The sequence below is a fragment of the Cervus elaphus genome, chromosome 18 (genome assembly GCF_910594005.1).
Source record: "Cervus elaphus chromosome 18, mCerEla1.1, whole genome shotgun sequence".
Taxonomy (NCBI): domain Eukaryota; kingdom Metazoa; phylum Chordata; class Mammalia; order Artiodactyla; family Cervidae; genus Cervus; species Cervus elaphus.
The window spans coordinates 64,690,645-64,716,994 of record NC_057832.1 but is presented as its reverse complement, the minus strand read 5'-3'; the positions used below and the strand labels follow the sequence as shown (position 1 = coordinate 64,716,994).

General features: G+C 38.8%; 1 protein-coding gene across 3 annotated transcripts in view; it reads right to left on the bottom strand.

The window, feature by feature from the left end:
- DOCK4 (dedicator of cytokinesis 4) overlaps nt 1–26,350 on the bottom strand; it is a 473,136-nt gene that overhangs the window by 47,743 nt on the left and 399,043 nt on the right. For 2 of the 3 annotated variants that reach the window (XM_043872328.1, XM_043872326.1), the window contains exons 31-36: nt 20,940–21,088; nt 19,117–19,202; nt 14,021–14,047; nt 13,783–13,878; nt 12,899–12,959; nt 8,655–8,748 (exon numbers count right to left, since the gene is read on the bottom strand). In XM_043872328.1, the coding sequence (XP_043728263.1) occupies nt 8,655–8,748; nt 12,899–12,959; nt 13,783–13,878; nt 14,021–14,047; nt 19,117–19,202; nt 20,940–21,088 (513 nt within the window). The remainder of the gene's footprint in view (nt 1–8,654; nt 8,749–12,898; nt 12,960–13,782; nt 13,879–14,020; nt 14,048–19,116; nt 19,203–20,939; nt 21,089–26,350) is intronic. The other variant, XM_043872327.1, reaches the window with a different exon arrangement.

Genomic DNA, 26,350 nt, shown 5'->3' with positions numbered 1-26,350 from the left:
TCTCCTGATGTTTGCTCACACTCGTGTTCATTGAATTGGTGATGCCATCCAACCATTTGTTCTCTGTCGCCCCCTTCTCCTGCCTTCAGTCTTTCCCAGCATCAGATTCTTTTCCAGTGAGTCAGCTCTTCACATCAGATGGCCAAAGTATTGAAGCTTCAACATCAGTCCTTTCAATGAATATTGAGGATTGATTTCCTTTAGTATTGATTTGACCCTGCTGGTGTGATCTCCTTGCTGTCCAAGGGACTCTCAAGAGTCTTCTCTAACACCACAGTTTAAAAGCATCAATTCTTTAGCACTCAGCCTTGTTCATGGTCCAACTCTTACATCCTTACATGACTACTAGAAAAACCATAGCTTTGACTATATGGATCTTTGTTGGCAAAAAAAGGGCATGCTGAAGAAATAAAAAATGATAGCTCAATTCTCTTGACTAATAAAAGGCTGAAAAATGTGAATGTGATACAGTGAGTCCCCTATATACAAATGAGTTCTGTTCTGCGAGTGTGTTCTTAAGTGTAATTTGTTCCTAAGTCCACAAAGTTAGCCTAGGTACCCACAAACATAATCAGCTTTATAGTGCTGTACCGTAATAGGTTTGTAATACTTTTCACACAAATAATACATTAAAAAAACACAAAAAAATAAAGAAAACATCTTTAATCTAAAGTGCAGCACCTTGAAAGTACAGTAGTATGGTACAACAGCTGACACACAGGGGCTGGCATCGAGTGAACAGGCAAGAAGAGTTACTCACTGGAGAAGTGAGAGGAGGTGGGAGACAGCAGAGCTGAAGGATCGTCAGCAATAGGAGACGGAGGGCAAGCTGTCATTTCACTCACGCTGACATTGATGGAACACATGTTCACATCTTTGAAAGTTCGTATGTAGGGGACTTATTGGATATGTGTGTGGGGGGTATCAGGGTACAGACAGAATGTAGAAGGGGAAAAGCTAGAGAAAAGCTGAGTTCAGAGAAGAAAAACTTTTAAAATCTTTTAACAGCCAACAGAGAAAGGACCAGAAAAGGTAGAAGTATTGGGTAAGAAGAGTGTGTGTGTGTGAGAGAGAGAGAACAACTGGGTGGGCTGTGTACTCTGACAGCCCCTCTGGCTGGCCCCACAAAGCTTCAGTAATGGTCACTAAAGTCATGACATGTTTGGTGTAGTGAGAATTTCCTGGGGAAGCATGTAAAGGGATGCCATTCTATCCACATGCATAGAAACGGTGACCCACAGGCTTAAGCACGGTTGACAGGTGATGTATTTAATAGGATACTTGCCATTCTGCAGGTCTCTTCTTTTCCTGAGCCATAAATACAGCCAAATACATCAAGAATGGGAACCAGAATTCACTGTCCCTGATGAAAGACTATAATAATTTTTTTCACCTGACACTATAACAGCCAACTTATTTACTAAACTGAATAAAATGATAAAACCCTTATGTTAGGTATCCATTTACCTACCATCCCCACACATGTCTGAAATGACACAGTAGTAACTTTTAATACAATATCCATAAATGGTAATTCTTTTTCTTCACTTATTTGCTTTAAGGATAACTACACATAAGGCTCCTAAGTAACATGTTATGTTCCAGTACTGTGATCTGGCCATCTTAATGTATAAAATATAGCTGTGATAAGAAAGGCCTGGGTCCCATCACTATTCTCTTGTCTCTTAAGTGTAGAAGTCCTATAAGGCACAGGTTCTGGCTGGGTCTGCCTCTAATTACCTTTGGTGAGCTCAACCCAGTAACTTCAACGATTGCAGCAAAACTTTTCATCACCCACCAGCAGTCTCTTATCCCCCAGCATCCAGTGTGTAAGCTGTTACTAATACAAGTTTTCTTTACTGTAAATGATCACATTGCTCCCATGATTAAAACAAGTCAATGATTTTCAGTAACTATTAACAATAGAATGAATTTAGACTTCCTAAAGTGACACAGAAGGCCGCCCATGATCTGGTCCCTCCACTCACATTTTCCCAATGTCCCCACTTATGATGGGTAAGAAGGAGCCTGCTACTATGAGCCTGCTACTGTCTCCCTAAAAAGCATCCAGCCCCCTGACCCCATCATCACTTTTGCTGAATGAAACTGATGCATCCTGATCCAGAGGTGGCTGCCTGTCAGGGACACAGGTGCCTTCCACTGCATGGGCACGGGGCAGGCCCTTTCCTGGGGTGAGACGGACAGAGCGAATGTCTGCTGGAGGGTGTCGATTAATCAGTGGATGTAGAAGCAGCCAAATCTGCCATGACGTGGGTTGCCATGGAAGACTGCTTTGCAGGGGACAAGACAGATGATGATGATAACAAGATCATCAGAGCTGTGCCTATTTGAACAGCATCCTCATTTTCCCTGAGGCCTCCTGAGATCACTTCCTAATCTTTAATTATCCACATACTCTTATAATGCCAAGCATCTAAGAAAACCCTAAGGGCATCTTTGTTTTTCTGTCCACACTCTTTGCTCCTGTCACCTGAACAAACTACGACTCCTCTCCCTTATCACACCAACCCACACCTGGGGTCCTTCATAGCCTGTTCCTTCAAGCCTTTAGTTGCTGAATAATTCCTATTTTCTCTTAATGACACAGCTCCAGAATGATCATCTTTGCCTCTCAGATTTCTTTTGTATCTCCCTGAGCTCTCAAAAAATATCCTTGAGATTAACCATGCCACAGTGTAAAGGTGGAATAGTGAGTGGGGAGGTCAGAGGGAACCCCTTCCCACATCTCAGCTGCCCGCAGGGAGGGACCAAAAGGGCAATGAAGGTCAAATTGACACAGAGAGAAAGTAGCATCGTGGTGCCAGAGACGGGGGAGGGGAAAATGGGAAGTTACTGTTTAATGCATACAGGGTTTCAGATTGGGTGGATGAAGAAGTTCTGGAGACAGATGGTGGTGATGGTGGCCCAACAACATGAATGCACTTAATGGCCACTGAAGTGTACACTGAAAAATGGGTAAGACGGCAAATTTTATGTTATGTACATTTTGCCACAAGAAATAAAATGAAAAAAGGGGGGAGTAATGAAGTGTTTCTAATCTGTAAACTGCTGTTCAAGTAATGTTTGCCCTGGAAAGGTCCAAGGGATGGCTGGAAGGTCAGGTGTGGGTGAGCTGCCCCTGAGAAGGGTGGGAAGAAGTAACTACTCGCAGGTTTTTTGGTACAGTTCTTCTGTGTATTCTTGCCACCTTAATCTCTTCTGTTTCTGTTAAGTCCTTGGTGTTTCTGTCATTTGTTGTATACATCTTTGCATGAAATGTTCCCTTGGTATCTCCAATTTTCTTCAGGAGATCTCTAGTCTTTCCCATTTTATTGTTTTCCTCTATTTCTTTGCATTGTTCACTTAAGAAGGTTTTCTTATCTCTCCTTGCTTTTCCCTGGAACTCTGCATGGCAGAAAGCGAAGAGAAACTAAAGAGCCTCTTGATGAAGGTGAAGGAGGAGAGGGAAAAGGCTGGATTAAAACTCAACATTCAAAAAACGAGGATCAAAGCATCCAGTCCCATCACTTCATGGTACAGAGATAGGGAAAAAGTGGAAACAGTGGCTGATTTTATGTTCTTGGGCTCCAAAATCACTGCAGATGGAGACTGTAGCCATGAAATTAAAACATGCTTGCTCTTTGGATGAAAAGCTATGACAAACCTAGACAGTGTGTTAAAAAGCAGAGACATCACTTTGCTGACCAAGGTCTGGTTTAGTCAAAGCTATGTTTTTTCCAGTAGTCATGTATGGATGTGACAGTTGGACCATAGAGAAGGCTGAGTGTCAAAGAATTGATGCTTTTGAACAGTGGTGCTGGAGAAGACTCTTGAGAGTCCCTTGGACAGCAAGGAGATCAAACCAGTCAATCCTAAAGGAAATCAACCCTAAATATTCATTGGAAGGACTGATGCTGAAACTGAAGCTTCAATACTTTGGCCACCTGATGTGAAGAGCTGACTCACTGGTAAAGAACCTGATGCTGGGAAAGATTGATGGCAGGAGGAGAAGGGGGTGACAGATGATGAGATAGATGGATGGCATCACCAACTCAATGGACATGAGTTTGAGCAAACTCCAGGAGATAATGAAAAACAGGGAAGCTTGTTGTGCTTCAGTCCATGGGGTCACAAAGAGTCAGACATGACTTTAGTGAATGAACAACAACTGGCAGGCCAGCAGAGTAAGCTGACAAATGACCGGTGGGTGACGTGGGAAAGTGTGAAAGCAAGTTACACCTGGATCAGAATTTGATTCCAGAAGATAACGATGTATATCAGGGGTAAACGGTGTGTGTGAAGGAAACTGCAGAAAACGTTCATTAAAGGAAACGTATGCCTCCGAGGTGTCAGCAATAGACTACTGAGGTTTTTGGAAAACATCGGCACATCAAGGATGTTTTATTACAATATGTTGCATGTTTATTCCTATGTATCTTTAGAAGACTGTATTACATACTGAAAAGAGAAAGATGACTCACATCCAAAATTATGAACAATGTATTTAAAAGTGTTTATAATTTTGAACAAAAGGCCATCTCACATAATTAAATATGGGCCATCTCATTCCATCATTTTGAGAATTACACAGGGAAGATATCAATATGCAGAAAGAAGTAACACAGGATAAATGTGGAGACAAATCATGCAATGGAGGGCATTGTCACAGACGGCTGGAAAGGATTAAGCCATAAGAAACAAATCCTGTAAAGACAGAAGTTTTTCCATCAATTCCACTTTCTGCAAGGACCCACAGAAATGAGGACAGAGGACAAATGAGTAAAATGTTATATGGGAAAATAACTTATTTCTTATGGCTTTGGGGAAACATAAAAACTCCAAGCTGAGTAAACAAATTAAAGAAAAAAGATTTACACATTTTCAAAATATAAGGTGACAGATTTGGAGTTTCAGAAAACCAAAATATATCTGTTACATATCTGCAAGAGCTTGTCCTCACTTCCCTCTCTTATTTCTTCTGTTTTTTTTTTTTAAATGGGCTTCAAAATTAAACAAGTCTACTAGATTGTTTTCACAGATAAAAAAACAAAAAACAGGTTCACCATTTTTCTAATATTAGCTACAAACTACTTTAAAATGACTACTTAAACTTCTAGACAACAGAGTCAGCTAAAAAATCTTGGTTTATTTAATTAAGACTATCAGGACGTCTGTGTGAGGAGATACTGGGGCTTCCTTGGTGGTTAAGGAATTAACAATATTAAAGGAGGAAAATCTGCTCTTGGGGTGTTAAAATCTGAGTGCATTCTTAGTAATGCATTTATCTAAATCTCACAGCACTAGGCACTAATCTAAGAACTGAGGAGACTAAGAAGAAAATATCATCTCTGTCCTCAAGGAATTTACCCTTCAACTAAAGATCTCTCAACCTACCTACCTACCTGCTTGTCAACACTCACACACACACACACATTTGTTATATAACTATGAATAAAATGATATGATAAATACTTGAATGGAAACCTGAAAAAACTGCAATGGGAAAAGAGTAGGAAACATTAATTCAGCCCATGGCAGGGGGTGCAAGCTCATGGAATTGGTGAGGGAGAGAGAAGGAAGATAAAGACTTCATGAAAAAGATGACATAGGAGCTGGCTCTGAAGGATAAAAAGAACGAACACAGTATTAGAGGTAAACAAGAATACATTAGGCTGAATGGACAGGTGTTGCTTCAATTATTATGGGCCTTGAATAAAGACTTTGAGCTTTACTTTGTAGAAGACATGAATTGATAGTGTTACATCTAGAGAAGGGGGTGACAAAGTTTTTTCTCAAAGGATCAGACAGTTAAAAATTTAGGCTTGTAGGACATACAGTCTTTGTTGCAACTACTCAACTACGCCATTTGAGTGCTGCAGCAACCATACACAATATGTAATTAAGTGGGTGTGGCTGGAGTTTTAATAAAACATTCTTTAAAAAATCAAATGACAGGGCTGCAGGTTGAGGTTTACTGATCCCTGCTCTAGTGAGTAACTCGGGATAGTTAAGCAGCAGTACAAGAGAGAGACAATGAAGGCCTGATTGAGGCAGTGAAACTGGAAACAATAAGAAAGGATATGGCTTTCATTTTTAGGAAGCAGAACCAATAGCACCTCATGAATGGGAGGTATCAAAGATATCATAAAGGTCTCCAGTCTGAGTCAAGAACTGGGAACTTTTAACTTTTAAGCAATGCTCTTAACTGATATAGTGGAACTGTAGCTAGAGGCATGCTTAAATCCTGGGAACATGAGCATCACTTCAGAAAGCGTTCCTTTACTCTTTCAAAGCTGGGGGAGGAACCAAGATTCAGGAGTTCCTTGGAAGAACAGCATGCCAAAACACTAAGATTTGTAATTTCTAAATCCAATTAAGGGGTTCTCATTCTGGTTAAGATGTGGTATGCACATTTTAGTGTATTTTTCTCACTGATTCAACTAAAAACCCAAGACAGAAAATATAAAGCAACTATTAGAGAATTCTGAAAAGTAAACGAGAAGGTAGACAGAACAGGAAAATCAATACTCAAAGGAGGATGACAGAGTGGTGAGCTCCTGGTTTTTACCTTTTTGCCTTTTATATCTCCAGGCTTAGCCTTCCCTGTTTCTTGTAACTTCGAATGGAAAACAGACAGAAAAAGCTCCTCTAGTCAGAGAACTGGGAAAAGGACCTTCTGTGCGATGGAGTACTTTGTGTTCTTCTGGTCCACTCTGAGACCCAGGAACAAAGCTGCAAACCCGCACTGTGACATGAGGGGCAGTCACAGTGGCAGCTTCCATCTTTCTATTTTCTTTCACTGCCTTCCCCCTATCAGGGAGGCCGACTATACATAGTAGATCATAGTGTGGAGGATCAAATCTCGGCTCTGAGTCCTCGGCTCTGATTAAGCGAGAGTATCGGGAAAAGGAGCCCTTGCGAGATGCTAAGAGTGAGAAAGATCAGAGAGAGCAAGGAGATGGAGAAAGGAATTTTCAAATTACGTGTATGACTTCCTGGGCTCACCCTTAAGCTGTACATGTATAGAATGAATCAGAATCAACATAACAAAACTTTTGACAAATGAACTATGGTATAGATAACTGTCCTTGTCCCAGGCTCTCCCCAGGGGGCACACAGCAGGAAAGACCTCGGAAGTGCAGCAAAGGCTTTGAAAACTAAACTGACCTTCAAAAGGTAACTCGGGACTTTAAGTCTGAACTTAGCTGGATTGATTTTCTGAAGATTTTAACAAAACCCAGAATCTCACAGTATTCAAAATGTCTGGGATACAATCCAAAATTACTTGACATTCAGAGAACCAGGAAAACTAAATAAATCTCAGAGGGAAAAAGCAATTAACGGATGCCAACTCTAAGATGATTCAGTTGTTTAAATTATAGGCAAATACTATGAAACAGCTATTATAACCGTGCTACTTGAAGTAAAAGTGAACACTTGTGAAATAAAGAGAAAAATACAAATTTTGCAAAGCCATTGAAGCTATTAAAAATAACTAAACTTTTAGACAAATAATAAAAAATTAAAAAAATTAAAACTTCACTGGAAGGGCTCCGTAGTTGAATGGAAATGATAAAGAAGAGCCAATGAACTTGAAAATGGATAAATGGAAATTATCCAATCTGAAAAACAGAAAGAATAAAAAAATTGAACCCCCCCCCCCCACAAAACAGCACCCCAGGAAATTATAGAACAATACCAAATGGTCTAACATCCATAAAACTGGAGTCCCAAAACAGAGAATCAGTGCAGAAAATATATTTGAAGAAATAATGCCTGAACATTTCCCAAATTTGGTGAAAGAAATGTTTAGAGATCCAAGAAGCTCAGCAAACCCAACCAGGATAGACTTTAAAAAAACCATGCTGATATATATATCATAATTGAAGTGCTGAAAACCAAAGTCTTAAAGGCAACCAGAGAAAATTACACATTACATACAGGGGAACAATTTAAATGACTATAGCTCTCATCAAAAACAATGGAGGCCAAAAGAAAATAAAAGTTTCAAAGTACTGATACAAAGACACTGTCCAACTGTATCCAGCAAACATTTCCTTCAGGGATAAAGGTAAAATAAAGATGAAGGACAACTAAGAATTCTTCACTACTAGATCTGTTCTAAAAGAAATACTATAACAAGCTCTGGAGGTTGAATGAAAATGTTAAGAGGAAAACTGAGAATTTCATGAGTGAAGAAAGAGCAACAGGAATGGTAAATATCTGAGTAAATACAATAGATAATTTTTATCCTCTTAAATTCTTTAAAATAGGTATGACTTAAAAATTATGACACTATCCAATGGATTTCTCAATGTACATACATATATGCTTATGACTATTACAATGTCCAGTGGGGAGGTTGTAAAGTTCCTATATTTAACTTGAAGTGGTGAAATACTAACTCTAAACGGACTGTGAAAAGCTAGGTGTGTATTTTATAAACCACTCAAAAACCAATCCCAAAACCAACTCCTAAAAAATTATGTAAATAGATACAGTAAAGAAAAAACATATATATTCCAGTTCCAAATTCCAATTTAAAAAGGAGAAATGGTTGAGTCTTCAGCTCTAATTTAAAAAACAGAGGAATTATATTTAATATAACTGTGACCAGCCCACTTCCCCCAACTCAAGTCAAAAGACACAATTACCTGTGAAATTCTGTGCTTTGAGGTGCAGATCATAGAGTTTGTGGATGTAGCGTATATACATCTCTTCCTTGTTCAGTTCAGTCTTATAGAAGTTCTAAGAGAAAAAAAAAAAGAGTGTAAGTATGGATAATTTTTCAACAGTTAGGTTGGCAGGTATCTACCCTTTACTCTGCTTGAAGTTTCATGTCTTGAACCAAGAAAACAGACAAATTTTTCATACAAATGTCTTACAAAATTAAGTAAGGGACACAGTCATTCATGTATATACATATATATTTGACATTTCTTTCATTTTATTTTGGCTGTGCCGCATGGCATGTGGAATCTCAGTCCCCTGACTAAGGATAGAACCCGCACTCCCTGCATTGTTAGCGCAGTCTTAACCTTTGGACTGCCAGTCAAGTGCAAAAGACAGTGACATATCTTTAATTCAACACTGTCTGTATTAAAAATTACCTATCAATAACTGGATAGACTGGTAACTCCTGGGAGGATGTTATTACCACTGATTCACATTTCTTTTGTTACTTTCTACTGTTTTTTGGTTAAGTTTAACTGCCAATGAACTACTCTAAAAATTCAACTAAAATATTAAAAATATGTTAAGATATTAACCCATTTATTACATTTGATCACTGACAGTCAAAGGATAATTTCTTTCATCTTAAAATTATTTTATGGTGAATTAAAGGTTTCCAGTTTATGACTACAACATAAAGGGATTTGTAAGAGATTTTATTTCAAATTATTGCTACAAGGGCACGCTTACTGGAAATATTTGGTTTATGAAAACAAAGTATCTGGATCTTATTTAAACTTCTCTAAAATGTTTAACATCCACCATCAAAAACTCAACTTTGACTTAACTGAACACATTATGTTGTCATTTTAAATGTTTGCATTACAGGTCGCCACATCTATTTCTTTATCAATATCAATTTTCTAATATAGGAAGTATGTTAGCCCTCACTGAACTTTGTAAACATAGGAGCAAAAGTGTAAGAAGTTGGAATTCAGCAAAAGCATGAGGCTGTGAGGCTCTGTATAAGGCTCCTTCAGCAAGCAGATCACTGCAGATATTATGAAATCTCTGCTTACAGCCATCTGAACTACTATCATTACTATTGCTATTATTGTGACAGATGCTACTTGGTGTGGAGAATGAAAAATGAATAGTGATGGGGAGACAAATCTGTTGACTTGAAGGAGTAACAGGATTTTCTAGGGGGAAAGGCCAGGAATTGTAAACATTTCTAAAGTTGATTAGCTAGAGAGGGCTTTGGTTACAGACCAAACTAGCCAGTGTGGCTGCTTAACTGTGCTTGGGCTTGAAGCCTGAGGGCCTCCTGTCAATGTAGTTTGTGGCCACTACCCAACAGGGATCCATTCTTCAATATGAGGACTCATCTAACTTCAAGAAGCTGACATGTAGTTGAATGCATCATAGAAAAACATCTCCTCCAATTTATACCATTATCCCTTCCCTTTCCTCTTGTGTCCTGTAGATCTTGGGTGGCACTAATCTTGGGTGGCTTGCCAGGTGGCACTAATCGTAAAGAACCCAGCTGCCAATGCAGGAGACATAATAGACCTGGGCTCAATTCTTGGGTTGGAAAGATCTCCAAGAGGAGGGCGCAGCACCCTACTCCAACATTCTTGCCTGGAGAATCCCATGGACAGGAGGCTGGTAGGCTACAGTTTCCTGTAGATCTTAGCATTCTTTAAAAAGCTAAGTAAACAATGCTCTTTACCTCTCTCTTATTATAACCAAAATCATTTTAATTAGTAAGAATTATTGTACCATAAACATAAATCTAACCACTCAATAGCAGACCTTTACATTATTAAACAATGTTTTGTTTTGTTTTTTCCCAATAGCTTTCTGGTAAGAAGCAGATTTCTTTGGGAACAAAATAACTGATCATTCTGTAAATGAATAATAGTTCTTTAAAAAAAAAAGAAAGAAAAGATATCTCCAGTCAGCAGATGAGTCTCTTTCATGTATGTCTGGCAAAACTAGTGACAGAAAGAACAAAACAATAATTAATTTCCTAGTTTTAGTCATGTCAAAGATTACACATTTTTAGCAGTCTAATACTACCGTTTAACTCAGAGCTTGTAGAGAAAGTCAGAGTTCCTCTGAAGACAATCTGGAATTGATCTTTCCAAAGAGTTAAGAAAAATCTCCAGGAGGAAGTGAGTGATTAAAGAGAAGCATATTGCAGCTAGAAAACATCAGAAAACTTTCCATATGGAGTATAAGCTAAAAAGATCAGCTTCAGAGCTATATATTCGGTCCTTTAATAATAAGTATTCCTGTGCAGTTGAAATTAAAACAGTGTTCAAAATGTTAGCATTTCCTATAAGGACTATTCTTGGTCAGTGCAAAACTAACAAGATAGATTCTTTGTCTCATGTGAACACTGATGGGGGCCACAGATTTTATTGTCTCTGGCTCATTCCTCCTGGGAAACTAGAGTAAACACATGTAGGTCAAGAGTATTAAGTCTTTCATCTGAGGAAATGATATCTTCTGTTTATACCAGTTGAGGAAATGGACCCAGAGTCTACACTTAAGAGTGTACTTCCCAAGGTCACAGAAGGTGCTGTGAAAGCAGATGGAGACAATGGAAGACGATTCCTTCGGGAAAAGGTAAAGGCTTTCCTTTGAGGTTATTTATGAGATTTCGGGCTTGGAGCTGGGGAAGAGCCAGGATTAAGGAGACAGGCTGAGAAAACCTGAAGACGACAGAGTACTTGGCTTCTTTCCTCAAATACTGACGTACAAGCAGAGACACGGAAGGAGATCAGGCTGAGGACCTTGACCACGGCCAAAGGCTGGCAAACAGTGGGGAAACCACAGAAAGGAAATTTAGAAGTGGGAATGACTCTGCTCAAGGTTAGACATTAAGTGCCAAGAGGAGAGGTAATGGGCTGACCCCATGAGCTTGGCCTGATGGCCTGCAGGTTACTATTGGGTCTGATGATAAAAATTATGGAAGAAACTGCATAACAAGAGGTGGCCTGACAAAGGATACTCAGATCTCACTATTTTTAGCACCTGGTATCAGAGGTGGGATGTAACAATTAAATGCAAAAATGAGGAGGAAGTGGTGGGTGTGGTTAAAAAAAAAAGGATAAAGTCATATACTCAGTGATGAACAGTACAGCGAGAAAAGAAATAAAGGAAAAAGATAGTCCTAAGAAAGTTAAAATTCTGAGTTCTGAAGAGGGACTGTGAGGGGAATAAACAAAACAAAACAAAAAAATCTGAAATCAATGAGCTAAGACAAGACAGAATCAGATTGGGGAAAAAACAAAATTTTAAGGTGCAGACAAATAGTGAACAAAAAGGCATGGATGTAAGAGACTCGTGGATCAGAGTAAGAATTAGAATTGTTTGTGCAAATACTTAGGATAGATGATGAGGTATACCTATTCTGCGAAATAAGAAAAAGAAACCATGATATATACAAATTTAGAACCAGAAACAGTCACAGAGTATGCTTGCATTTTAAATCTGATCAATGTAAATTATTAAAAGCATCAATTTATCCTACACCTAAATTTGAAAAAGGAATGTAAATGTATAGTCCTTCTTTTGCTCTGTACTGAGAATACCATTCTATTTGATAATTAGTTATGAGAAATTTCAGGATAAATTTTGTGTTCCTAGAACTGTTCTGCTGTAGCCTATTATCCTTACGATACTGATTTTTATTTTCAAAAATTTCTTGTTTGGATGAGAAACTATATGGTTATCCCAGGTATAGTCCAAACTTTAACCACAGATGGCTTTAATTTGCAAAGATGCTATAGAGTGAAAATATGTGTGTTAAACAGAAAACTGTCATTTGTTCAGAAAGGAACATTAATATTTATTAAAATCTAGAATAAATATAAGCAGGGTAGAAAGGAACTGTTTACACAGAAGTGAAAAGACCTTTTCCCAGGGACATCATCCTTTTTCCTAGGAGAGCAACAAAGGACTCCAGGGCAGAAAAGCGAGACAAGAGGGAGAAGCTGGCATCACCCTGGGATCTTACAGTGGGTACTTTCTGCAACACTGGGGAGCTGAGAATTCTCTAGCATTTAATTCAAACTAAAGCAAAGAACACTTCTAAACTCTTCTAAGAAATACTCAGATAAAGACACACTGTGGTGGAAAAACAAATAAGACATAGAATCTCTGAGAAAAAGCAAACATTAGAATGCAAGGAGGAAAAGGGAAGTCATTGACTAACCAGGAGGCTCACGGTGCAGCCAATCTTTTTGCCATCTACCTCGCCCATTTTCATGCAGTCCCTGAAAACAAGAAGCAAGAGTCAGAACTCAGAACTTCCTTCCTAAGGGCAAACAACAGTTTGTTCTTCTAGGGGAAAAAAGGAAACTGTCAGAGACTACAGGCTATTTGCAAGTTGCTGTTTGGATCAAGGAGGCCAGAGCCCCAAGAGGCTTGGGGTTTGGGGGGGGGCGGTGGTCAGACCCTCCCTGAGCACCAGTGTGACTGTAGATTTCACTTCCAGGTGGGCTGTGCCCTCTCTCAACAGACTAAGGAAGAGGAGGAGTGAGGGGATGTTGTGACACACCTTTTACTGGGCTGAAAAGGAGCCGGTCAGCCAGGCCATCAGCAGTAACAATGAGGCTTTTTTTCTTAAAATACCATGCGTTTAAGTGGGATGACCTGCTTCAACAGTTTAGATCACTTCAAAATAAAAAAATCATGTCTCTGAAAGCTAACGGTGTGAGTTTCATTCCCTCTCTCCTTCTATAAGAAAGCAGCATGGTTATACAATTCCTTGTTACAACATCGTCACACTAAGATGAATGGGTCTGTTGATTCTAATGGGTGAGTTTCAAAAACAGCAACAAAGGATTTCCTTAATAACAGGACTCTCTCAATTTACTCAAACTTTAAAAGACCTGCCGTAAACCCCAGAACAAAACATTAAAAAAGGAAAAACAAACACAGAGGAAACTGAGCTAGCTAGTTAAAAGTCCACTATTTTACTGCACAAGGTTTCATGGTCTGATTATCAGTTCTTTGAGTGATTAACTCAAGTGCAACTGTATTCTGACTCTTCTACTTCCTAACTGGAGCGCAGTGTATCTGGGAAACAGGGCTTACCTGTAATCTAACAACCTCTCCATCAGCCGAGTTACAGTGGCGATTAAGGAAACGCCACTTTCTCTCCATGTTTCCCGCTCAATTTTCTTTAGTAGACTGGAAAAGAAAGAACCCAGGGCATTTTCAACATTTATTTTTATCAGTCACCATGACAACCATTTTACTTTCATCAGTACCTTAAATGCCTTAGCAACCACCGCAACATCTCACAAGTACCACGATGCAAACAATGTCTTACCTAGGATAGGGACCAAAGAGTGGAATTCTAATCCAGGAAGCATTGACAAAGCAAATCGATTTTCAGATTATCCAAGTCATCAAATACGAACACATGCATATAAATCATACTTTCAAAATATGCAAGCACCTCAGAGCTCAAAGACATTGTTTCCTAGCTTCTCTCTTCCACTAATATTAGAGGCTTGTGCCTCCCCACAGCAAACAACATTGAGAAAAGCAAAAACAGAAGTGCCTCAAAGTTTACTTTTAAGTAAGATCTTGCTTTAGTCACACGAAAATGTTTTCCTACCTCTCAGTGGAATGCATCTTCATCCAAGCAATTTTACTGCAATGCAACTGCTACAGGAAAATCCTTGTACAGACGGTATGACGTTTTGCGTTTTTTCCTTTCACTTAACATTTGCCCACTCAATACATATTGTACTATCTGTGCACTCACTCAACAGTTTCATTCATTTTGTCATTAATCACCAAGGATTTTCTATGTGGTTGTTACAGCAGATTGATGGCAAGTACCGAACCACATCTCTCCTCCTACATTTTTCCCCTAATCTTAAGCACCTTGGAGCAGAGGCACTGCTATGTAAACACAAAACAATAACAATCATAATAATTAGGATCTCTTTTTACTTTCACTCCCTCCTCTCGGCAAATTAACCATATACTTGGCAAAACCCCTTTAAGATTGAACTTTCCCCAAAAGAAAAAAAGAACATAGGCATGACAACATGAGGATACTCTGTCTCCTAAATTTAATGATGATTATTTCTAAAATCTTGTTTCCCTCTTATCCTGGATTCAGGAATAACAGAGAGAGAAGACATTTTTTATTTTTTATTTTTTTCACAAGTACCATCTCAGTCTAGCCTGTATTGTGCTTAGTAGGAAAAAAAAGCTATTTCGTCAAAGCTTTTTTCTTTTTTTGGTCTTTGGCTATGTTCTCTCTCAATTGTCCCTCCTGTTCCCCCCACCTTCTTTCTGCCATTGCCCTTCCAGTGCCCAGTCTTCTGTCCTGGCTCCTCATCTGGTGCCTAGGCATCCCTGATCATTTGTTTTTCTGGCTTATTCTGAACTGCTTCCTAAACTAAGGAGGGGGAGGAAGGGAGAGGTAACACATGAAGGAATGGAGTGTGCCCTGACTAATCCCCCAGGGAAAAGGCCCCTAGTTTGTTCTAAATGTGTTTTCTTTAAAAAAAAAAAAAAAAAAAAAAAGGAAAAAACCCTCTGAAAAGCACCTGTTTCAAGCTTAAATGCCAAACTGGTATTGAACCAAGCACGCAAATGAAACTCTGCCTGCCAAAGCAAGGCAGGATGATGGAGAAATCTTCCCAAGCGACAGCCCACACCTCATATACTTTAGAGGCTGAAAAACAAAGAACCCAAGTTAAGTAATAATTCTAAAAATAAATGGGAGACTTCTTTTATAGGCATGAGCTTCACTAACTTGCACAGCCCCTGGATGCAGTCAGAAATCAGAGCTACAGAATCCTCTTGCGAAAAGAGGCACAGCTCTGCAGAGCCCGCTGCCTTGACTAACCTGAGACTCAAATTAGCAGGACCAAGCCTAGAACCGGGTTCATCTGCTTTCTTGGCCAGGATTATTCCTTCTGTGGGAAAGCTGGCCCTCCAAGCTTACTTGATACACCCGGACAAGGAGAGGCTATCAGACAAGAAGAGTCTTTCTAGGTAACTTGGGTGACACAGGTCTATAATTTGGTCTATAATCATGCCAGTGTGCCCATGCTGAGTACACAGGGAACTCATCTAGTAACAGTGAAAGTTTTCTATTTTTTTTTTTGAGGCAATAAGATGATAAATGGTTGCTACATAAACTAATGCGCTAACTTTACATACATGTCACAAGAGCATAAATGATGCATCATTTCCTTATAACTTTTAAAAACCATTTTAAAAAACTGAACTACAGTTAATTTACAATGTTGTTAGTTTCAAGGGTACAGCAAAATGATTCAGATACATATATATACAAATATATCTCCCTTTTTTTCTTTTCTATTATAGATTATTACAAGATATTGAATATAGCTCTCTGTGCTATACAATAGGTCCTTTCTGTTGAGATATAGAAGTTCGTCTGTGTTAAAACCAAACTCCTAATTTATCTCGCCACTACTCACTTCCTGGCTCCAAGGTGATTTTTTATTGCTAATGATAGGCAATTGGATGCCATGACAATGAGGAGCCACATAAATAACGTCCTGCAGGACTATACACTTGCTCATTAGGCTTTTCCCCTCTGATGGGATGAAGGGTACAGAATTTGACCCTCACTCTACCTCTCTCTGTATCTTAACAGGATTGTGTGGAGGCCAATGTTTTATATACATAGGTGGCTCAGATGGTAAAGCATCTGCCTGCAATGTAGGAGACCTGGGTTCGATCCCTGGGTCAGGAAGATCCCCTGGAGAAGGGAATGGCAACCCACTCCAGTATTCTTGCGTGGAGAATGCCAAGGACAGAGGAGCCTGGTGGGCTGCAGTCTATGGGGTCGCAGAGTCGGACACAACTGAGCAACTTTCACTTCACTTCTTTACTTCAAATACACACACGCACACACACACACACACACACACAGCTCTATGAAATTATTTGGAGCCTTACTGAATTATTCAGAGCAACACACAATAAAACACAGTGGAGGACTGAGGTGGAGGTTACATCTTCCAGAAATCCCCTTCGTGACCCCCGAGGCTGTCAGTACCCTCGCTGTGCGCGCCAACAGCCAGCCACCGATGCACCCTCAGCCTCAGAAGACCAGCAAGCACAGGGAGATGCTCAATTAATGAAGCTGAAGGAGTCAACGAAGTGGATGCAGGGAAGCAGAATTTCATTCTGATACCTTATTCTGCATATCTCATGGGCAGCGATGGTCCATAATTTCAGCATTATCAAAACCAATATATCCCGACCCTCATTTATTTCAAAAAGATGTAGTGTGGGAAAATGAGGATAACATGAGGGTCAGGGAAAGACGAGTTCTTAGGAAGGACTGTACTTTATAAATTTATAGTTCCATTCTAAGGAGGCTATTTTGGCAAGTATATATCACATTTTCAGGAAGCAATGAGCTACTTTCAGCTTCTGACCGAATTTTAAGAAGTTTTAGACATGAATTACAGAGAAAAAATGAAAATCTGTACCACAATGGCACGTGTTCCCAATTCATACTGTGTGCAGTGACACAGTGTGATTACCCTAATTCTTTGTGATTTCTGTTGCCAAAAAAGCATTTTATTGTTTCCTGAAATATAGTTGGATTTTCCCTTTCTTTTCTGAGCCCAGGTAGTAATGACATTTAATTATCACTTTAGATTTTATTTATTCTCAATATGCTGATCATAAAAGTATGAGAAACATTTATAGTAAGATTTCTAGTGATATGCTAGAAAATCAAGAAAAGAATAAAAATCTCCAGTGAATGAATCAGGGACCTTAAAATAGTCCTAATTACAGAGGCTTAATATTTTAATTATTGGTTTGATTTTAATGTCAAGGTACATCTTCTACTTCAAAGCCATATTTACACACAAGCAGTCCAAATTGCATGCTATCAGGCCTTTATTAAAGTAGATAAGAGGCACTACAGAGCTATGCGAGTGCTTATTAATCTTGTGAATTTATTATAAATAATTAATCACAAATCTCAAGAGATTCATTTCACCAAGTGCTTTCTCATTTTAGTTCTTTGTTCAAACCAAAGACTGGTAACGGAATTGAGAGTGGTTTTCAAAAGTAATTTATTATACTGGATGAGGTTTTAATCAGAATTCTTGCTAAACTCCAGCTGTCATGAAAGACAGATGCTTTGTACAGTAGAATGAACAAAGGCTTGGTGAATAATTATTAAAAGTTCCAGTTTAATTACAGTATCAGAAGAAAATGCCATTGTTCAGGATTCAGTACAAAGAATGTATTTTATCACGTACCACCACCACAAGAGATCTGTATACCCCTTCTTGGCTTTCCCTTTAATATAATTTTCTTAAAAGCGTCAAGAATGACTTTAAATCAGGCAAGTTGAAATCTATCAACCATTAGTAACACTTTTCAACCCTATATATTAATATATCTGCTGCTCTAAATTTATGATCATAAATAAATTACAGAGTTTTCTATCTGGCTATCAGTGCTAAAGCAGTAGTATTTAGTTTTAGATTTACTTGGTTGTAACTACAAGGAAAAGCTTATTTTGTAACAGAAAAATATATTGCTAAATTGTTTCTGCACTTCTGAAAGAACTGCAAACATTTCCCAAGCACAATGAGCTGGTTCTTCCTTCAAAAAGAAACACTTCGTTAAGTATAAAAGGTTAGACAATGACTAAGATCCTTAGAAAGCTGTAGAGAAAACAAGTGCTAGAATTAAAATCCTTAAGCACTGGAACCTTCTTACATATTGTCTGTGGCCATTTTACACAGTGAATGACTACTCAGAACAAGCACTTCATCCTGGGACAGTGATCACAGTCTTACCTTAGTAAGGACAACTTCAAGTCTCCTTAAAATACTCCATTACTTCTTTATCCTCCTTACAAATCCTAATTACAGAATCTACTAGAAATTATTTGCTTCTGTGATATTCTAGTAAGGAACATTTAGGAAGCAATTAATAATGCTGAATGAGCAATAAGCATTGCTGAATTAAAGCAAGCGCTGAAGAACAGATGCAAACTAGGTTAATTTTCCTAACAGCAAATCAGCCAAGGACATCTTGGAAAGCATTGCACACAAACACAACAATCGCACCACTATTTTGTTTTCCTCTCCCACTATCTACCCAATTGAAAATCATTATCTTGCAGCCCCAACTTTAAAATTGTTAGTCACAAAAAGAGTGAGATTTGTTATGTAACACTTGTAACCTGTCCTAATCAGAGATTAATACAAGGAGATATGTCTAATCATCAGCATAATAAGATCCATTCACCAGAGTTAGGCAATGATCCTTTATTTCACACTCCACAAAGACAAAGCACTCTGGGGAGACCCAAGCTATCTTTGCAGCTCTCAGCTGCTTAACACTGACACCCAAATCCCCCAAAAAGAATCAACTGGAGGTACACATGTTACTCACATACTGTTGAAGAGCTCACGGTAGGTTTCATCGCCTTTGCCTTCGGACATCAGGCTGTCCAGTTTGTCAATGAGCTTGGCTTCCACCTAAAACAGACCCAAATGTTACTCTCTTTCTTTCCTGCTCACAAGGAGGATTTTCTAGGCACATGGAAACATATTTATTTCTGCAAGGGAAAAAGCCACAGTAAATTTTGTGAATTTATCAGCTGTGGTTAACCGGAGACACCCCCTTGGAATTCTAGGGGGCCAATTTAGATGCAGGAACATGACTTCAAACTCCCGGTGGGGTAGCGTGTGCTGCCGCGAAAGACTTCTATTTGTTGATTCAAACACAAATGCCTGCAGCCCAGCTTAAATGTTTGAATTCTTTTTTTAGGAGCTGTAAAAACTGGCAAGGCTTTTTTGTTTTTTTCAAATCATGATATATATACACATACACACACACACACACATACATATATATAAGAACATCAGCAAACTACCATATCCACAAACATTCAGTTAAATCTTTGATGCGTTTTGTATCTATTTTCTTTCTCAAAACAGTTTGAGGTTGCACTAAATCTTTGCTGAAGTTGAGAATTTGCCCTAACCATGTACAGATGGTAGATCCATAGACATATTCTAAGTCAGCAATCGGCAGCATGAGACAGAAAGGACATATTTCCTGAAAACTGTAGTCAAAACATTTATATTTTCAAGAACATAAATCCTTTAGGACTTCAGTGTCAGGAAAGCAGAAATAAATATCCCTTCATCTCTCGGAGACAGCAGAGGGGACAGGAAAGGAAGAGTTTCTGCAAGGCCAGAGAGTTAACAACTAGGGGTATGGAGGGATATCTGACTTTGTCAGAGGACTGAGCACTATTATTTTCTTTGAATCAAATTTCAATAAATGGGTAAAGAGATAAGGGAAGAAAGGTGTGTTTTCCCCAATATAATTTTTAAATAGGCTTTCATTCACGTATTGACTCTCCTGAAAATAAATGAAGGTCTTGATACAGATGAAATGTCATGCTTTTGGCAATGGGAGGGTTCTATGTATGCATTCAGCTTGTTCATACAGTTGACCATCATTTCTAAGACTTGAGAAGGGCTCACAGGGAGAAGCAAGAAGCTTCCTTCATGCAGCTGAGTGCACACAGGTGAGTGCCATGACTGTGTGAACAGTTGGCCTGCTGTCTCCAATAGGAGTGACTTGCCCTGGCAAAGGCAGTTGATTTCTGCTATGAGATCTGGTTTTGGAATAAGAACAAGTGTCTTTCCAAAACTGGAGCCTGTGACAAGGAGATCCTGTATCAAAGAGAAATGATAAGCTCATGCTCATCTTCTTGGAATTTCCTTTACAACAATTTTGACTGCTTTTCCCTTTAAATTAATTCTCAGCACTTCAAGCAAAGAGCAATAAAACATACTGTGCATCAAATGCTCAAAGCTAAGCCATTCACCAAACACAATGTGCAGACCACTGAGAGGTCAGCAATTTTAGGAATCATTAACCTTCTGATTCCTCTGTGCTGTGTCCAGCTGGGAACAAATAAAGTTTCTGCTAGTTCTTAAACACAGACCTAGGGAATCACAGGATTTTTTTTTTTTTTTTTTAGCTGAAAGGTAATGAAATTTTTTTTCAGGGCTTCTCAGAGATTCAGGGAGACAGTCCCCGAAAGGTGTCCAAGGCTACGTATTCAGCTTGGAAGTAAGCAGCCTAGGTTGAAATCTGGTTCAGAGCTCATTCCTCAACTCGGAGCATCTCTGAGCCGCCGCGCTCACCTCTGAGAGAACTGAGACTCTTCTGACTGCTCCGAGAGCACATCCACCTACCTGTTTAAAATTGCCACTCCGCCTCTGCTCCCAGTCCATCATATCGTGGAAAATAGGAATCATGACATTGCGGAGATCTGGCTGGGGTATCAAGGTTACTTCCAGGAAGGGGCCGATCAGGGCAGGGATGAAATGGAGCTTGTGCTCTCCTAAAATGAATGAAATATTTACCTTTCTGTAGATCTAGTTTTAATAAGATTTTAGAAAATCAGTATTATATGACTTGTTTAAAACTACTGTCACAAGAACAGGATTGATTATAGTTGTCTCAAGCAAGAAAATATTTCTCTAAGCAGCTATATAAACAGTAGATTTCCATGAGTTAGTATTTCTGCATCATTTTTAATTAAAAAAAAAACCTAGGGATTTACCTTTTCACAGTTTAAAAAAAAAGCCATAAGATACAATTAAACATTATATAAATCATCAGGAATTTGTTATGTATACTACTGCACTTCACATATTAAAATTCTTATGCAATCATTAAAAAGGAGGTTGAAGAATAACGCAGATAAGTTTCTCAATATAATTAACTGTAAAAGCAAACCACCACACAGTACGCAAAGGTACATCTTTCATTTAAAAAGAATATGTATATGATAGTCTAAAAGGTTATATCCCCTAGTAGTAACCACATTGGTTATCTCTGGGTGATAATATATTACTGGTGACTTTTATATATGAAAAAGGTGGTTCCTATCTGCATTATGTAATTTGTCTTCCTTCTTTACATAATAAACATAACAGCCTAAGTAGCATATAAACATTGGCCCAAACAACAACAGAACAATTTTCTGAAAAGACTACAATGCAATAATAGTGAATTCAAAACGGTATTTAGCAAGTCCTGAAAAGTATACTGTTGACAATTCAGAGCAAAGGAAAGTGGAGGGTGGGGTAGACACAGATGATTTTGTCTAGCAGATATGTTTTGAGTTCAGTCTATTACCCTAGTCATCTATGTTAAATCTCAGAGAGTTTCTATTTTTATAATAAAAAAACTGCACACTACAGAAAATGTACAATGTACATTTCATGTATGCACATTACATGCACAACTTTTTGCATCATGGACAAAAGCATATGATCCTGGGAGGCTGAGCAGAAGAAAGCTGGCTTCATGAAAAAGGATCATTTCCCTCCTATTAATTTTTCCATCTTGGATCTTTTTTAGTAAGTGTTGAATACACACAAAATCTCGCTGTTCAGACTTACTTGCCAATTTTGGAGTTAAATATCTTCACATTAATTATCATTTTCTCTATTTTGTTTCTGTAGCAGAAGGCATGAAGGTGAACACAGACTTGGACAGACATAAATCCAGGATGCAAACATACAGTTTAAATTTGTATTGACTTTAGAGGGATTTTTAAAGGAAGGAGAACATGAAGAAGAGAATTTGGAAAGAAAAGAAAAATGATGGATGGGCAAACCCAAGTAGGTGTTGTGAAGTCACTGTTTTTTGTGACTGCAAACACCTTGGGATATTTTTGATGTCTTCAGAAAGTGGCTCTCATCCTTTGTACTCAATACGGGATGATAACAGGACACAACTATCGGGCCCCTCTGTATCTGAAAATCCCGGTACTTCAGTGATGCCACATGGTCCTTTCCTCTTTTTCTCATGTTTCATTGAAAGTAACTTCGCAGTTTGTTATCATCTCTAAATTACTTATATATCAAGGCATCCATTACATGTGAGGAGGAAACATGGTTTGTAATTCTTTTTGCCTTCCTAACTTTATTCTTGACCTGGGTAATATTTTATCTTTTCCAAGGGACTACTTAGTTTTCCTCTTCAGAGCAAGAACACTTCCCTCTTATTCATCAAAAGAAATGTCCTTATTAATCTGCCCTTGTACATTTTCCTCCAAAAGAATGAATAATTTCAAGACCAACAAACTCACTGTGGCAGAATATACAAAAACATCAACTCATGGTCTTCTCCCTGCATTTTCCCCATGCTCCCAACATACACATTTAGAGCAGGTAACTAGCAGCCAGCATTTGCAATTCCTTTCTGCAGTTATTTTTGTCAGGGCAGAATGCAGAACAACCTGAACTCAATCATTCTTCCTGTCATTTGCAAAAGTCTAAACCCACTCACTGCTTCTTCAAGGTGTTCTGGCAAGTGAGGGGAAGAAAGAGAAAAGAGGAAAGGAGATTTCTGCAGAGATGAAGGCTGGCAAGTCTTGAGATCAGCCAGCCTTACTCTTATCTCTGACCCTGCCCTAGGAGATGGCTGCAGGGCTTCAGAGTCCAGCCACAGATGCTCTGCTTCCGCAGAGCCATGGGCTGAAGGGACTCTGTACACAGAACAATGGCCACCCTGGCATGTGACTAATAACCAAGAGGACCTTTCTGCTTCCTTGACACTGTGTAAGACACCAATCCTTTGCACAGTTTTGGGGTATGCATGGGGTGAGGGGGATGAGTGAAGCAACAAATATAGAATAAAATGAAAACTCCTGCCAGCCAGATAGTCCTCCCACAGCTACTATGGTGGAATGATATTCAGAACTGCTCCATTACAGAATTTTTACTTTTAATCTTCCCTGAGCCTGGCATCCTTTGACCTCCTAGCAAAGAACATCATTAGCATGCACTTAGTTTATTTACCACTATTTCTTTGAGCATCCATGAATCTTTTTAAAAACTCTCTTCCATTTATAGGCATTTTACAACATGAATTTCTCTTTTAAAATTTTCTTACTTTGAAAAATCTCAAATGTACACAGAATTACAAAGAACAGTAAGATAAATCCCCACATCCCTATCATCTAGCTTAAAAAATTATCAACATTTTTTTTTCTAATTTTGTTTCACTTATCAACCCAACTATTTTGTCACTGAGAAATTTTAAACCAAGTCAGAGACATCATAACATTCTACTTGTATAAACATCAGTAAACATCTTTCACAGGCAGGTCATTTTGTAAATATAGGATCACAACACCTTTATCACATCTTTAAAAAAGGGAGACAGTAATTCTTCAAATTAATCTAAAACCAGTCTATATTACAAATTTCCAGATTGTCTTAAAATATGTCATTTATAGTTGGCTTCTTTCAATCACAATCCAAACAAAATACATATAGTATTTTGTAGCCTGATTTTCTATGACAGTAAAGAAACCATGTTGTTGTTTAGTCGCTAAGTTGTGTCCAACTCTTTTGTGACCCTATGAACTGTAGCCTGCTAGGCTCCTTTGTCTATGGGATTTCTCAGGCAAGAATACTGGAGTCATTTCCTAGGACTTCCCTGATAGCTCAGTTGGTAGAGAATCTGCCTGCAATGCAGGAGACACTGGTTCAATTTCTGGTTTGGGAAGATCCGCTGGAGAAGGGATAGGCTACCCACTCCAGTATTCCTGGGCTTCCCATGTGGCTCAGCTGGTAAAGAATCTACCTGCAATGCGGGAGACCTGGGTTCCATCCCTGGAAGGGAAAGGCTACCCACTCCAGTATTCTGGCCTGGAGAATTCCATGGACCAGAGTCGCAGAGTCAGACACGACTGAGTGACTTTCACTTTCACTTTCTCCAGGGGTTCTTCCTGACCCAGGGACTGAACCTGTGTCTTCTGCATTGGCAGGCATGTTCTTTACCGCTGAGCCACAGGGAAGCCATACCCACATTTAAATTATTGTGCAGACTGTATGAGGCTAGCCTTCTTTACTGAGAACACACTTTGGAAACAAAGAATCTGTGCAACTGTACAAGTTTTCCACCACAGAAAATTTTACTCTTACCCAATCCGCAAAGCAAAATCTTGAGCTATGTATAGCAGCAGGAAAATAAACTTCACTTAGATTATTTCTCCTTAAATCACAGATTTAGTATACTTTTCCCATCTCTAATTGTCAGCCACATGGTCTTGTTTTGAAGTATTTAGGGCACCTGCTAGTTGGGCTGCTGGAGTTGTGTATTTATGCACACATAGCAGTCTGTTAGGGAAGTATTGATTTTTCTACAGCAGTTATAAGATGCTGTGTTTGCAAATGTGGAAGAGGAGCCCACTTTATATTTAGTAAGGATGTTAGTTCAACTAAAAATAGAAAGAAAAAACTTAACCTTGCAGCATGATGAATGGCAAAGGTGGAACACAGCAGTAGAGAATCACCTCTTTCTTTGTAGACTACTCTTCCAAGTATAGGTACAAATAAATAAATTTGAGGGGATTTCATGCTTTACTCACTTTCATTTTTTATGGAGGTAACACTGGTTTATAACATCATATAAATTTCATGTGTACATTATATTTTGACTTCTGTATACACTACAGCATGCTCATTACCAAAAATTTAGTTTTCATCCATCATCGAACTGTTGACTCCTTTACTTATTTCACCCTTTTCTACCTCCCTTCAGAGGTCAGACAGAAGAAGCAAGACCTAAAGCCCCACGCCCTCCAGAATGAAAACAACAATCACAGAAAGCTAACCAAAATGATCATATGGATCACAGCTTTGTGTAACTCAATGGAGCTATGAGCCATGCAGGTCCACCCAAGACAGACAGGTCATGGTGGAGAGTTCTGACAAAACGTGGTCCATTGGAGAAGGGAATGGCAAATCACTCACGTATTCTTGTTTCAAGAACTCCATGAACAGTATGAAAAGGCAAAATGATATGATACTAGAAGATGAGCCCTCCAGGTCAGTAGATGTCCAATACACTACTGGGGAAGAGTGGAGAAATAGCTTTAGAAAGAATGAAAAGGCTGGGCCAAAGTGGAAATGATGCTCAGCTGTGGATGTTTCTGGTGGCGAAAGTAAAGTCCAATGCTGTAAAGAATAGTATTGGACAGGAACCTGAAATGTTAGGCCCATGAATCAAGGTAAACTGGACATGGTCAAGCAGGAGATGGCATTTTAGGAATCAGTGAACTAAAATGGATGGGAATGAGTGAATTTAATTCAGATGACCATAATATCTTCTAGTGGGCAAGAATCCCTTGGAAAAGGAGTAGCCCTCATAGTCAACATAAGAGTAGAAAATTCAGTACTTGGGAGCAATCTCAAAAAAGACAAAATAATCTTAGTTCATTTCCAAGGCAAACAACACAGTAACCCAAGTCTATGCCCCAACTACTAATGCCGAAGAAGCTGAAGTTGAATAGTTCTATGAAGACCTAAGATCTTCTGTAACACAAAAAAGAGATGTTCTTTTTAATCACAGGGGACTCATATGTAGAAGTAGAAAGTAAAGAGATGTGTGGAGTAACAGGCAAGTTTGACCTTGGAGTACAAAATGAAGCAGGGCAAAGGTTAACAGAGGTTGCCAAGAGAACACACTGGTCATAGCAAATATCTTTTTTCAACAACACAAGAGATGACGCTACACATGGACATCATCAGATGGTCAATACGGAAATCAGACTGATTACATTCTTCGCAGCTGAAGATGGAGA